Genomic DNA, 14298 nt, shown 5'->3' with positions numbered 1-14298 from the left:
CACATGAACTTGAGTGACATCCCATTCTTAATCTATCCATAGTTTTCACCTGATGTCAAAGCTACTGGGACATGCCAACCTGGCAGGCAAAAACAGCACTGTGGTCCTTTGCCGTCTACTTGTTGAACTTGTTTGAGTTTAATGCCAGATAGTTGATGTAGTTTATGTGCTATCAGATGCACTAATTTGTGTTTATTTACAGCTGCCAGAAGGATGTAAAGTATGGCATCAACATATGAACACACCTCTCCTAACCCTGCCTTAGGCCAAATTGCACCATCCCTGCTCCTTCACAGTAACCCAAGCAGTTAGGGGTTTCTCATTTAAACTGTAGGAATGATTTACCTGGCGTTGAAAAAATACTTGAATAACTTTACTTGCAATACACAACATCAATGTGACAAATTAATTCTGTGTGGACTTTCTGGCACTTTTCCACACTGTAAATGTCCAGGTCAACAAACTGTAAGATTCAATGTGTTTGAGCTAGTTATGTAGTGCTTAGCTTTGCTTCAATGATGAACAAGTTCTTGTACTTCACCTGTTCCATGGTGGCATTGTTTACCCATCCAGATCGAAAATGTATATAACTGGAACAGAACTGGAGCTCTGCGAGAGAAGTCACCACTTTTAGGGATTTAAATAAAGCTGCTGGAACAGAATATGGATCACAAGTCTCCAAAATTCAGTTTCTCTTCAAATCTTTGTTTTTCCTCCATGGACGAGCCAAGACAGATGAACAAACAACCACCTTTGTCCTACATTACTACCAACTGTCTATTTGTGGTCACAATGGAGTAATGTTTTGCATGTCAGAGTAGTGAGTCTGATTGAAAACTATGGATAGAGTACAATGTGACTGTAATACTGACACGTCAGACATGTCCACACATACATGCTTTTCAGCATCTTTATTAACACTTATCAAGTTTGCTGCTACAAACACGCTCAGTCAGCTGCAGCTCTGCAGCTCACAGCCCAACTCGCATCAACAACAACACTGAAATCCAGGACCCAGAAACTTTTAACCCGGTGAGGTGTAATTGCGGATGCCCTGCAGGTGCGTTCACCTCCCCAGCAGCAGGACCGCTGACCACACCCCGCCACATACCTATCGCCCAACTGAGGCCGGGGAGCCATCCGGCCGAACCTGCTCCCCCCCGCGATCAGGAGAGGGGACTGGCCCAGACCGTCGGCACCCCCGGCCCCTGCCCAGCAACACGAATGTGTTCATTCAGTGGTGGCAGTTACAAGGTTGGTCCAGGGGCCAACCATGTGGCCTCCGCCTCCAGCAGGAGCTGCCCCTTGCGCAGCTCCTCCACCTCTGGCAGACGTGGACCATCCTCCGTTTCTGGCTGTGCGGTTTGCCGACACGGTGGCTGCTCCGTGGCCCTCTTTCGAGGAGCTGGGATGGGTTCAGGCACTTACCGAGCCCCAGCCACTCCCACATAAGGAGTGGGAATGGGTGAGGGGACAGGCTGCATCCTGGCTGGTCGCATCCTGGGGGCCGGAAATGACCAGACCTTCTCCACTCCCATGCACATCAGTGGGGGTCGCCGTGGTGCTGACCAGGACTGGATCAGAGCCGCCAAATCCTTTGCATGCTGCACTCGACCTGGTCCTGCAGTTCTTCTCGCCAACACTGCAACACCACCACCTGCTCCTGCTGTGTGGCTGCCAGCTCGGCCACCATTTGGGCCAGCTCCTTCCCTTCCCAGCGATTTAGCTGTACAGGTGCTGTGGCGATTGTGAAGTGGAGACTGTAGCTGCTGAGGGTGAACTACTGCTGAACCTTTGGATGGCCGACAAAACAGATCTTCCGATGTTTTCAGCTAAATCGCTGGACATGCTGGTAGGCAAGAAGTGAAGCAGCAATATTTAACACTTAGATTTAACATTTAAAATTTTGTTTTAAATATAAAAAGTTACAAATATTTTACTAAATGTTGTAAAAAAAAGACTGGAAAAAACATGTTTTTGCAAGGTTTTGAGCTAAATGTGGAAAAATGTTGCCGTTAATTTGAGCATGTTTCACTTTACAAACGGCGCCCCATAATCCTTGAACCTTCCCCCAGAGAGAGAAACTTTCACAACAGGATTGTCTACAGACACATGATTTAAACATCCATAGCTTGGTTCCAGGGCACACATTAAGTGTACATGACTGCAAAGCAAATGTGTTAAATTTAGTTATGTGGTGGAGAGGAAAACTCATCGGAGCCTGAGCTCCCAGATGCTGCATTCACATTTCTCCCTGAAGTACAGACTGACTCTGGGTTAACACTTTAAGTCCTCACAACTCTCTGGTTGCTTTGGAACTAATCCTAGACTCGGAGGCAGCGAGTTCAGTCACGCAAAAAACAGAGTTAACAGCCTCAGAGGGGATTACTGTCTCTTTGGACTCTGCTAGTTGAAAAGCACAGTGGGTTTTGGAATGATATTCAGAACTCCCCATCTTCCCCCACTAGAAACAGTCTTTGACATTGAATCAACAGGATTTTCAGTAGAGTCAGATGCCAAATTAACACAAACAGAAGCAAAAACATAATCGTTAACGGCAGAACTGGATCACAGCATCAGAGTTGACTGTCTCCTGATTGGTGATTTCAGTACTGGAGCTAAACAGTTCAGAAATATGACCCCTATTATTTTCAAGGGAACAGAATTCAGTCTTTGAGTTCATAACATAATCACAATCGTCATTGCTGCTATCCTGACCAGGAACGCTGAAACCAGGCGAATCGTCCATGTTGAAAGCAGCCAACCCCTACTCACTCTCTTGATTCTACATCTAAGGGTCTGGAGTAAATATCAGAAATACTCACTACTAGACGGTTCGTGGACAACAACACCACCGGTGGCGTTAGGTGTGTTGCAGCAGGGACACATGGAAAAGTTTTAGGGGCACCAGCCCTCGATGATTGGAGTTTGAGACCCCTGCGCTACACTATATGTGCGTACCATATTTTGTGCCGTAATCTGTTTTCATTTGCTCTCATACAGGACAGACAAGGACAAAGAGACTAAAAGTCCTTATCTCTTAATTCACTGGTATGGTGGGGTCGAATACACAAATGAGCAGGTGGTGACAACTGCCTGCAGGATGCGTGTCTACAAATTTCCCTTTGATGTTCAAAGGTGCAACATCTCCTTCAAGTCTGTCATGCATTCTGGTGAGTCAATATCAAGTTCTACTTACATGTGTTTTTCGTACTCTCGTATATATAAACCATGAAACATCACAACATATAGTCCTTTGTTCATCTGCTCACATTTATTTTTCTATTCCATTTTAGATAATGAAATAGAATTAATTTACAACAAAAACAATAAATCGATGACAACTTTGACACGCAGCATGATGTGGACCCAGTACGAGTGGACGTTCGAGAACTTGGCAGCCACAAACAAATCCAGCATTATGTATCCACATCAAACTGTAATTATTTACACGGTAAGTACTTCTTAACCTCTTAGGTCCTGGCGTCCACATATTGGGTCATCACATTTTAGGTTTAGACCACAATACTAAATTTTGCAAAGATTTCCAAATAGCAAAGAGAAATTAAAAATGCATGCCATGAAAGAGTTTGGGTCTTAGGAGGTTAAAGCAGAAACACAGATGTGGAAATTGAGTCATTAGCCACATTTTAATAACATTTGTAATGAAAACAAAATTGCAGTTTGTTTTGAAAGGGTTTTAAAAACTCAGCAAAAAAGTTGTTTTCCTTGTGGTTTTGTTCCCCCTGAAGCATACACAGCATTTATTGGACAAGTACTAGATTTCTTTATCCTCCTAACCCTCTTTTAAGTACAATCTAAAAAGGCCTGCAGCCACTTACCACATCCTCAGCACATCATGGCTTATACTGTAAACTTGCTGTTCCATACAGAAGATTATCAAAGTTTACTCCTGCTATGCTGGAAAAAAACCCCACATCTGTATCCAATAAAACTTTAAAGCAAAGCATTTGTCCTTGTATTACAAACATTATTTTATGTTATTATAAGTTATTGGTCATATTTGATAAGTTCTTAGAGGAGACACAATTGCAGGCAGCACAAGAAACCAACAACAGCTAAAAGGCAATAAGGAATTCTTTATTATTATTATTATTATTATTATTATTATTATTATTATTATTATTATTATTATATTTTATTGCACAGATCACGATGAGAAGGAGGTCAGTCCTCTACATTGCCAATTTCATTTCTCCAGTGCTCTTCTTCTTGGTTCTGGACTTGGCCTCTTTCCTGATCCCAGATGCTGGAGGCGAGAAACTCAGCTTCAAGGTCACTGTCCTGCTCGCTGTCACAGTGTTGCAGCTTATTCTGAATGACATTCTGCCCAGCACTTCAAAAAAGGTTCCACTTATAGGTAACAAAGTGGGGTTTATTTGACTGAATGCATTAATAAATTACATTACTGACATAGTCTGCTCTCCTCAGCTATCTACTGCATTGGGACTTTTACCCTGATGCTGCTCAGCCTCCTGGAGACTATTGTGATGATGTATCTGATTGAGAAAGACTCTGCAGCCCATCACAATGAGACAGATGAAGAGCAAAACCTGAGTGTAAATTGTGGAGACAAATGGTGCAAAGCCAACTTCTGTGTTAGAGGTGAGATTAAGCCTGTGGATCTAAACTCATGTAATCAGGTTTATCTTTAGTTATGGTTAAAATACCCACACATTAACATTAGCATTTACATGACATTTAATTATATCATTTTAATTGTGTACCCTTAATCGTTTGTCTAATATCCTCCCAGGAATAAAATCCAGTGACTGTGCATCTGTTTGTGATGAAAGTGCCGATGAAACACAATCTGTGACTGAAAAGGTGAGACTTTAGCTACACTTTAAAGGGTTATTTGTTTAAAGTGAAGTGTAAAAATCATTGAGCTTGCATTTGAGAAATTACTTAGAGAAAGAGATCAAGATGTTTGTTTGTATATTAGTAGAAAACCCTTTTATTTCAGTCACAATGGAAACAAACCATTGTGTCAAATGTAGTAGCAGTCAGTGGCCTAAATTTGTTGATAACTTTCTTTAAAATGTAAAAACAAAACTTTTGCAGAGGAGCAGCGACAAGCTGACAGAGGTGTCCCTTGGTCTTGAACAAGTCTCAGATGAACTGAGAGAGATTGGGAAAACAATAAGTCTGCTCAGCAGTAACAAGAAGGAAGAGAAGTTCGGATACTGGGCCAGAATGGTAAAAAAAATCAACAGGGTTTACTTCATTTTTTATGTCACAGCAGTCACTGTATTTTTGTCAGTTCTTATTTCATTGTGGACCAGCTGAAGTAAAATAAAATATGAATTCATTAAAAGAGACAGAACTTATGTATTACTTATTTTTTTCATAAATCTCATTCATTTCAATCAGTCCGAAGAAATCAAATGTCCCATTGAGTACAGGTTGGTAAGGTGTTCACTTCTTATATTTAGTGATCTATTTAGCATCATCAGAAATACAGACCCACAGCTGAAGAAAAAAATCAGATATTTAACAGTGATTTCTGCTCCACTTTACTGTGGTGGTTTCAGAGCCCCAGCGTAACAAAAGCTGCAAGGAAATGACATTGTTATTTGTCGCATATTGTGTAGCATCAAAATTGTGAAATTCAGCATCAAAGGTTTGGTTTCAACCAGTTATGAGGTAAACTTGAGTAGTAGTCTTCATGACTATTTTCAGTGCTCCTTATCGCAATAGAAAAATTCCAACATCTAAAACATTATTAAAATGTACATTTATATTTAGGGTTGTGCAGTATGACAAATTATATCAGATGATGATATTAAACTGTCTATTGTTTTATATTATACTTAATTCTTCATTTTGTGCTGTGTAAAAACAGTAATGTGATCCTTTGCCCTCCAGCCGAACATCTTCGAGTTTAACTTGGTCAAAATGCCAGATAGTTGCTGTGCTATCAGATGCACTAACTAGCATTTATTTAAAGCTGTCACAAGAACATCAAGTTTAGCAACAACATATGAGACACCCAGCTAACCCTGCCTTACAGCCCCTATCACACAAATCCCTGCTTTTACCTAACACTGAAAAAATACTTGATCAACTTTATGTTATGGCACAACATTAATGTGAAAATGAATACTACCGGAACATTTCTGGCTATACAATGTAAATGTCCAGGTCAGCAAAATGTAAGATTTATGTGTGGTAACTGTTTAAGCTAGCTATGTAGCATTTATCTTTGCTTTAAAGTTAAGCTGCTTCTTTTTCTTTACTTCCCACATGGCGATATTATTTACCCATTATTTACAGATGGAAAATATATGTAGCCAGGGCTGGACTGATAATCTGTGATATCAGGCATTGTCCCACAGGACCGGCACACTTTTTATACGTATATATCTGAATTTACAGAAAATGCACTATATTTAATGTATGCTTTTATTCCAATATGAGACCATATCACACAGCTTTATATTTCTACTCCTTAGCCTTTAAATGATTTTCTTGTAATTATGGTGGACCTCATGTCCAATTTAAATTACATTTATTCTTTGCTTTTTGCAGTCAAAAATAATGTTTCAATATATATTTAGGACATATATACATGTTTAATGTTCAGTAAGCTTCACCACAAGCCTCTCAGAACCTACAGCCCCTTTATGCACCTGCATGCTTTTGTTTAAATAATTATTGCACACTTTCTGTAAATCCAATCAACTTCATTTCACTTCTGAAATATCACTGTGTGTGTCTCCTATATGATATATTTAACTGACATTTTTTATTGTAACAACCAACGATTTATACAGGAAAATAATGATTATTAACAAGGTTGCCCAAGCTTTGGCATCCCACTGTATTAGTAAACTTATATCTTAACATATAAGGAAATTAATGTATGCTTAATTATTTCTATTTCTTGCTTCTTGGCAACAAATCTTATACTGCTCAAAGCTTGTTTATGTCCCCTGAAATGGTCCCACATTTGTAAGTGGGTTGAGCAGCAGAGTTGGTTATGTGGATTATGTTCAAACTGGGAGCACAGACACTCCTAGAGTGGTTATCTTATGTCTGTTCCAAGCATTCCACATTTGACTGATTTGTCCTATGGCCTGTGCCATTCAAGTTGATGTTCTGCAAAGCCAAGTTGCAGTATTATTGGAGTAAGCCCTACAGATTTGCAGTCAAAGTTTACGGGACGACATGGCTGACAGCTCTCTATCCAGACAATTTGAAAGACACTGCACACAGTCAATCTCCGATCTCGTAGGGATGGCAGGAGGCCTGCCATGACTGCCGTTCACCATCAGGTTTATCCAGTGTCTGCAACATGTGCACTGGAATCTGAACATTTGGAAGAAAATTATGCTCAGCAATGATTCCAGGGTGGAGAAGTGTGGAGAAGATGTGGAAAATGGAGTAACTGCTTTTGGCGGAGACAGTGTGATGGTGTGGGGCAGCATCTTCCTCACTGAATAAACAAGGCTTGTCATCACCGGAGGCAATCTGAATGCAGAGAGATATCGAGATGAGGTTCTGCAACCAGTGGCGATGGCATATTTCCCCAATCTGGGACCAAACTGATGACAGTGCTCGCCTCTGAAGAGCACTGCTATCAGAGGCTACCTCCAGAATTTGGGAGTGGTGATGATAGAAAGGACTGCCTGAAGTCCTGACCTAATACCTATTGAACACGTATGGGATCAGCTTGGGCATGCTGTTCTTTCCAAAATCACCAACACACCCACAATGGCTGTTTTGTGACAAATGCTTGTTGAAGCATGAAGTGCGAGCCCACTGCGCTGTGTGACCAACCTGTTAACCAGCATGTGGAGGTGGTGACAGGCTGTTGTGGCTGTACATGGCTCTCATGTTACTGAGGCCCCCCATTTGATAAATTAATGAATTATTAAATTGCCAGTATGTCTTGTCTTCTTCAGACTTCAATCAGACAATCCAATAAACAACACCAAACATAGAGTCAATAGCAGAATAAACTGTTTTGGCATTGGTAGAGAGAATTTTGGTGAGTTTGTAATGGGCACAACCCAAATACTAGACTTTACAGGTCAATCCAAATCCAAATGCATTTTCCTTACAAACATGGCACCATTTAAGGGGAAATAAACAGGCTTTCCTAGAGGATAAGATTTATCACCAACAGGAACTGTTACAACATAAGAAATAATTAAGCAAAAATAAATGTATTTACTTTTTCTGCTAATTTTATATACACACATAATGGATATTTTTTGCATGTTTTACACCATAGATACATAACACATACTCATTTATGGCAACAGTTGCAGTAGTTAGCAATGTGTATCTGTTAAGTAATATACTGAGTGTTAATATTCTTCTGATCTTGATCTCAAATACACAATGTGTATATTAAATATACTGAAAGTGTAGCTCTTTGAAGACTCGTAACTCATGTGTTGTGGGAATATAAAATAATATAGTTGATTCCTGTTGTAAATTCTACATTGACACCTGTAAACTATATAATTCATGTATTAGCATGATGGAATTAAAGTCATATTATTTGGTTCTAAATACATGTACAGAACATGTAGTCTTGAGTCACTTCTGTGTTATTTTATTTCTCTCATTCCAAGAGGCTACACTTGTCATTTTTAAACAACTCTTGAGTAAAGAATTGTTTAGCTTTCTGAAGATCTTTCAGAGTTTTTCTTTGGACTTTGGCTGCTTTTCCACTTATTTTCAGTCCAGTCCTTAATGGACTGGTAGCTGATCATTTTCAGAATTAATGTGTTTTGTTAGTTTGCCACTTAATACTCAACTAAAAAAAAAAAAAAACTCAAGGGGAGAACTACTGCTACATTTACATATAGCATAGAACTTGGCAAAGATCCAATTTAATTTTAAATTGTATATTTAGACCCATTGTTGCTAGCAGCCTGTTCTCAAAAAAATGCTCCAGATAACAGTTTGGCGGGTGTAAAACAGAAGCTTAAGTAATTATGTTTTTGCCGAAAAAAGGTAATTCCCAAGAACCTAGTACTTGAAAACGTGGTATGGACAGACTTGTAAATCCAATTTTTAGATTGCAGTTGCTCAGAAAAGGTTAATCTTCCAGTCCAGTCTGGTAGTTAAAATCCAAGTGCAAACCTTTGATCTAAATATTTGTGTTCCTTTGTGTTTATAAATATTTTGATGAACTCAGACAAGTGGAAGTGGACAAAAAAACAACAACAATCAACAATCTGACACAAACAGATGCATCAGGCACTTCAGCTGACCCATCTGCTATTTGCTGAAGTCTTATCTGAAATTGTCTCAGTGGAAGGGCAGCTGTCATGTCGATCTTAAATAGAAACAGGGAGAAGATAGTATGCCAAACTAAACAATAATATTTAGTGGAGCTCCATGCCGTGCTACCCAGAACATGTGTGACTGGCAAAGAATTCATTTTTCGACCCAACAATGATCCCAGTCTCACTGTGAATGTAGCAAATGCACACCTTTACAGGGAACGCACACAACAGAACACTATCAGTCCCAGATTGGTCTCTTTAAAGCACGGACCTAAACATTATTGAAGCAGTGTGGAATCATCCTGACAGAGAATTGACCCAAAAGCAGCCAACATCCAAAGAAGAGTTTTGAATGCACTTCAATGGTAACTGGACTCTTTCTTCTATAGCAATTATCTATCTCTATCTTAAAGCGATTTATACAACTTGCCTCATTCACCCATTTACACCCATTCATACAAGCACTGTCTTTCTATGTAAGTGCTTTCTATCTATCTAATATCATATTTATACTACGATGAATGTATTGGAGAGCAACTCGGGGTTAGTATCTTGCCCAAGGATATTCGGCATGGAGACTGAGAGTAACGTATTCTGAATACTTTGGATTACTTAATATATTATCATGCTTTCTACAACTTAATGAATGTACTATTGCTGTGTGATTTATTACTTTTACTGAAGGTTACTCGTCATACCAATACCAACTACATTTTTAAATCTTAATATAAAATGAGTAACAGTAGGGTGGACAATAGGTAAGGCTGCACTTTTTGCAGCGATCTCGTATAGAAAACTATTCCGCACGTATATAAAACAGGTCTGTGGCTCCGAACCGTAAAGGCGTAAAACTGTAAAGGGACCATAAAACATGAGACGAGGTACTTTCAGAGAAAGAGAAGTACAACAAAATATGGCGCACACAGTCAGGAGACTACCAAAGTAAAACAGGAAGTAATGCACAGAGATGCAGACAGACACAGAGGCTATGTCCCAATTCATAGGCCGCATGCTTCGGAGGCTGCATTTCCAGTCCAATCCAATTTTATTTATAAAGCACTTTAAAATACCCAGCACAGGACCAAAGTGCTGTACAGAAAATAAGTTAAAAACAATAGAATAAAAGAAAACAGCAAAATTAAATAAATAAAACACATAATGCATAAAATTAAAACAGCCCTATATTAAAAGAAAAACAAGAAAAAACAGCATCAAATCAACTAAAAAACAACTAAAAAAAAAAAAAAAAATCAAAACCAACATCTTACGCGGTGTCACACTTGAAGGCCGATTACGTCACAGCTAGGCGACGAAGCCTGTCCCAATTCAAAGGCTGCTTCAAATTCGGCCGAAAAATGCATCCTTCCTTTCCCCGAATTTGAAGAATGGGTCGGGTGTATCCTTTGTGGCCCAACCTATCCCAGAATTCTTTGCGCAGCCCAGCCAATTCCACTTTCCAACAATGGTGGAGGCTACTTAGTTTCTGGGTCACAAAATAAACTTTTAATATATTTTCAGACGAGAATGTAACCTGACTCCTTAACTGTTATAGAAAACAGATTACACAAATTCAGTGTCCATTCAGATGAAAATCTCACACACCTTTTACATGTGGAGAATGTTCTACACGACAGCTTATTTCAAAGTCCCAAATAAAACATGTCCAAGGGTTATTGTCAAAAAATTCCCAGGGTGTGAAAGAAAATAGGATGAGAAAATGTCAGTCAGTGTTTTTTTGTACAACCAGCTGTGTGTGAAAGTGTGAGTGATACAGTCCTATCACACAGCAAGGTGCAGCAGATCATTAAGTGGAAAAGAAGGGATTCCCAGTCTCTCTTAGTCCAGGTGGGAAGGCTCACCATGTAATTCACTGGAGGAATCCACCTCAGGAACAATCCAGCATAATTAATTCAAATATTAATTATGCTTTTCTAGCAATTAAAATACTCAAATTTGTAAAAATAAAACATCTCTCTTATATAACTATGCATTACTGCAATATATTGTCAAAACTCTTTTTTAAAAAATTGTAAAACAAACACTTTTCTAAATACAATATGAAAACATTACACCGTACTGATCAAACTAAGTTATTGCATATGCGACGATTATTACTGTGAATAGGTTTGGCATTTGTGGATTTAAATGCTTTAGCATCTTACTGCATCAGAAATGCTCTCAAGCAATTCTTGGAATGATTGCAGGAAATTGGTCTGATACCAAGTTGTATATTGCGCAACTAGTCATCGCTTGTTGTTTGCTTAAGATTATTATCAATTGTTTTGCTTTTATGTTATCATTATTGCTATTATCATTATTATTATCACGATCAGTAGTTAACACGGTTCAAGCGGAACAAGAGGAGTAAAACTGTCAATTCAAAAAGTAAAATAATATAAATGACTATTAGAAAACATACACAATGTGCCATACCAATATTTCTGATTTAACTTGCTTTATATTAAATTTTCTTTGTATGTCATTAACCTGTGATTTTGTCAGATATTTTTCAGTTTTGGCCTAACTGATTTACTTTACAAAAGACAAAACGCCTTTAAACGTATGTGTGCTTTTCATCAACTTTTTATCGACAGCATCTGTAAATTTCATCCTAATCCTAAAACCGCTGTTTTAGGATTGGTAGGGGGATAGCAACACAGTTGGTCTTTACATTTGCCCTGCCCTCTTATAGGCCATTACATTAACAGACCTGGAATCATTTCCTGGCCACAGAGAGAGTGAGGATTGCCACTGGTCGCTCAATACAATGATAATTACATGTTTTCTCTTTCTGCTCTGCCTCCTGGATAAGATAATACAATTTTATAATTTTTACAGTTTCATACAGGCAATAATTTCTGCTGCTTTATCATTTAAGCCTTTTTTTCTGGCCAAGAAGAGATGTGTCCTGAGTGCTATTACAACATGCACTTTGTATGTTGCAATGATGCTTGGGACACACCCTGTCTTTGTGGCTAGAAAAATGCTTGTGAAGCATGAGAGTGTATAAATCGAATTGAAACATCTTGCTTTGATCATAGTACAATATTTGACTACCATACAAAAGTAAGACTATTTGAAAAATTTAAAATTTTCATATTGTCCTCTCTCATTTTCCTAATTAAAAAACAACAACTGAGAACCCATTAAGAGAAACTTGTTTGTTCTTAACATGAATATTACACTGAATTTAAATGTGAATATGTTTTTTTTATGTATGTGTGTGTGTGTGTGTGTGTGTATGTATATATATATATATATATATATATATATATATATATATACACACACACACACCTTTTGTTTATGTCATATATTATGTCATGTATACCTACCACATGACACAAACAGTTTATGTCATAATTACATTAGAAAAGTAGTTATTTCAAAAACGACCTTAAATGAGGCAAGCCTGTAATTCTACAACAATTTTAAAATTTATCATCAAAGTGATTACGTTTATAAAAAAGTTCATAACATTTTTAAATAAATTTTATAAAAATGTTATTGCACTGTATTTTTGTTTCTTTGTGTGGAATAACAATCACCATTGTCAAAAAATAGTTTATTCACAATTACAGGTTGCTTATGTTATTTTATATTATATGTGCTAATTCACATATTGTGTGTTAATTATTATTAATATAATTAATTGTTATTTCATGCATTTAAAAATAACAGAAAAAATAACAGAAATCTGTAATTATTTTATATTGTAAAACATATGGAAAATAATTACAGATCTTTTTTAGGATGCATCTAAAAGAACAATTGGTAATTGGAAATGGGATAATAAAGTACAATGAAATTTTTGGTAGATTGACATTTGGTACTTATTCTGTCCTCTCATATTTTGTTTTCCTGCTGGAGTAATGCTCCACAGTAAACTTTCCTTTTTAGATAAATTAATTAATGATAACTCCAGAGGCTGAGATGCAATAACAGACATGAGTGATGCAAACTGATTTATAGTGAACCTTCAATTTCCTTTGATTATTTTAATAGCATAATGGTTTTATATGAAATAATAATCTTATTTTTTAATAATATCTTAATTGTTATTATCTTAATTATTAAGATTAATACTTTTTTAAAACAAATTAAGATCCTAAAAAGGAGTACCAGATATCAGTTCTGCTGGTAGGTTGATGCCCTACAACTCTGTCCAGCTCTCCTTGTGTTATGGCTCACCTGTTAGTATCTCCTCCATGCTCTGTCAGAGACACAGACTGTTTAGGTAGCTGGACTACCTGTGCAACTTGAATGGGCTGCAGTTACCATGTCATGCTACCAACAGGGACAAGAACAAAAGCAAAACTAGAGAAAAATCAGTCAGGGGGAAAAAGGACAGTGCAGCTGTCTGTAGCCACCATCTGCAAAACTCTTTCCCTTATGGGAATTCTCTTGTTGCATCTGCAGTGCACCTGTTGTATCTTTCACCTGCACCAAAGAAGATGAATTGGAGTCATAATGGTTTATAGTTCCTAATTGGACAGATTGATAATGATGAATTTAAGCTAATTGTCCTTAAGTTCTTGGATAGGGGCATATACATATACACATATATTTACATTAGGGGTGGAGCCGGACCCAAATACTGTATTAGGAAAGGCACGTGTTACGTTCTAAGTCTAGGTGTGCATTGAACGCAACAAGAAATTGGCCCCACTCACGCACCACCCAGGAAAGAACACAAACAATAGTATCTTTCAAAGTGCTAAGCAGCCAATTATTTGCTTCAGTAGTGAGCAATGCCAAAAATAACAAACAAAACTCCCTAATGGTCCCTATGCTTTCCTACACAAATGAAAACCAACCAAAAAACAATTCACTTACCTACCTTTCTAAAAGAAAAACAGGAGAAAACTTAATCAACAAAAATGGCTTCTCACGCATACTAGGCTGCTGCAGTGAACAATATATACACAAGGTGAAAAAGAAATACACAATTGCTACTTTAAAAATCTATTTACAGCTATTTACAAGATTAAGGTTCTAATGCCAGACACACACACACACACACACACACACC

General features: G+C 37.8%; 1 protein-coding gene across 1 annotated transcript in view; it reads left to right on the top strand.

Annotated features, from left to right (window-relative positions):
- The window catches only part of LOC102311679 (5-hydroxytryptamine receptor 3A), a 13399-nt gene extending 6671 nt beyond the window's left edge, over positions 1–6728 (top strand). The window contains exons 4-9 of the mRNA XM_042215944.1: positions 3004–3173; positions 3297–3454; positions 4171–4381; positions 4453–4626; positions 4778–4848; positions 5086–6728. Of these exons, the coding sequence (XP_042071878.1) occupies positions 3004–3173; positions 3297–3454; positions 4171–4381; positions 4453–4626; positions 4778–4848; positions 5086–5310 (1009 nt within the window). The 3' untranslated portion in view covers positions 5311–6728. The remainder of the gene's footprint in view (positions 1–3003; positions 3174–3296; positions 3455–4170; positions 4382–4452; positions 4627–4777; positions 4849–5085) is intronic.
- The last annotated feature ends 7570 nt before the right edge of the window (positions 6729–14298 follow it).

This window comes from Haplochromis burtoni, unplaced genomic scaffold, assembly GCF_018398535.1.
Source record: "Haplochromis burtoni strain Fernald_Lab_line unplaced genomic scaffold, NCSU_Asbu1 Contig_878, whole genome shotgun sequence".
NCBI lineage: Eukaryota > Metazoa > Chordata > Actinopteri > Cichliformes > Cichlidae > Haplochromis > Haplochromis burtoni.
The sequence above is the reverse complement of the archived record's forward strand: the minus strand, read 5'-3'. Positions and strand labels throughout refer to the sequence as shown.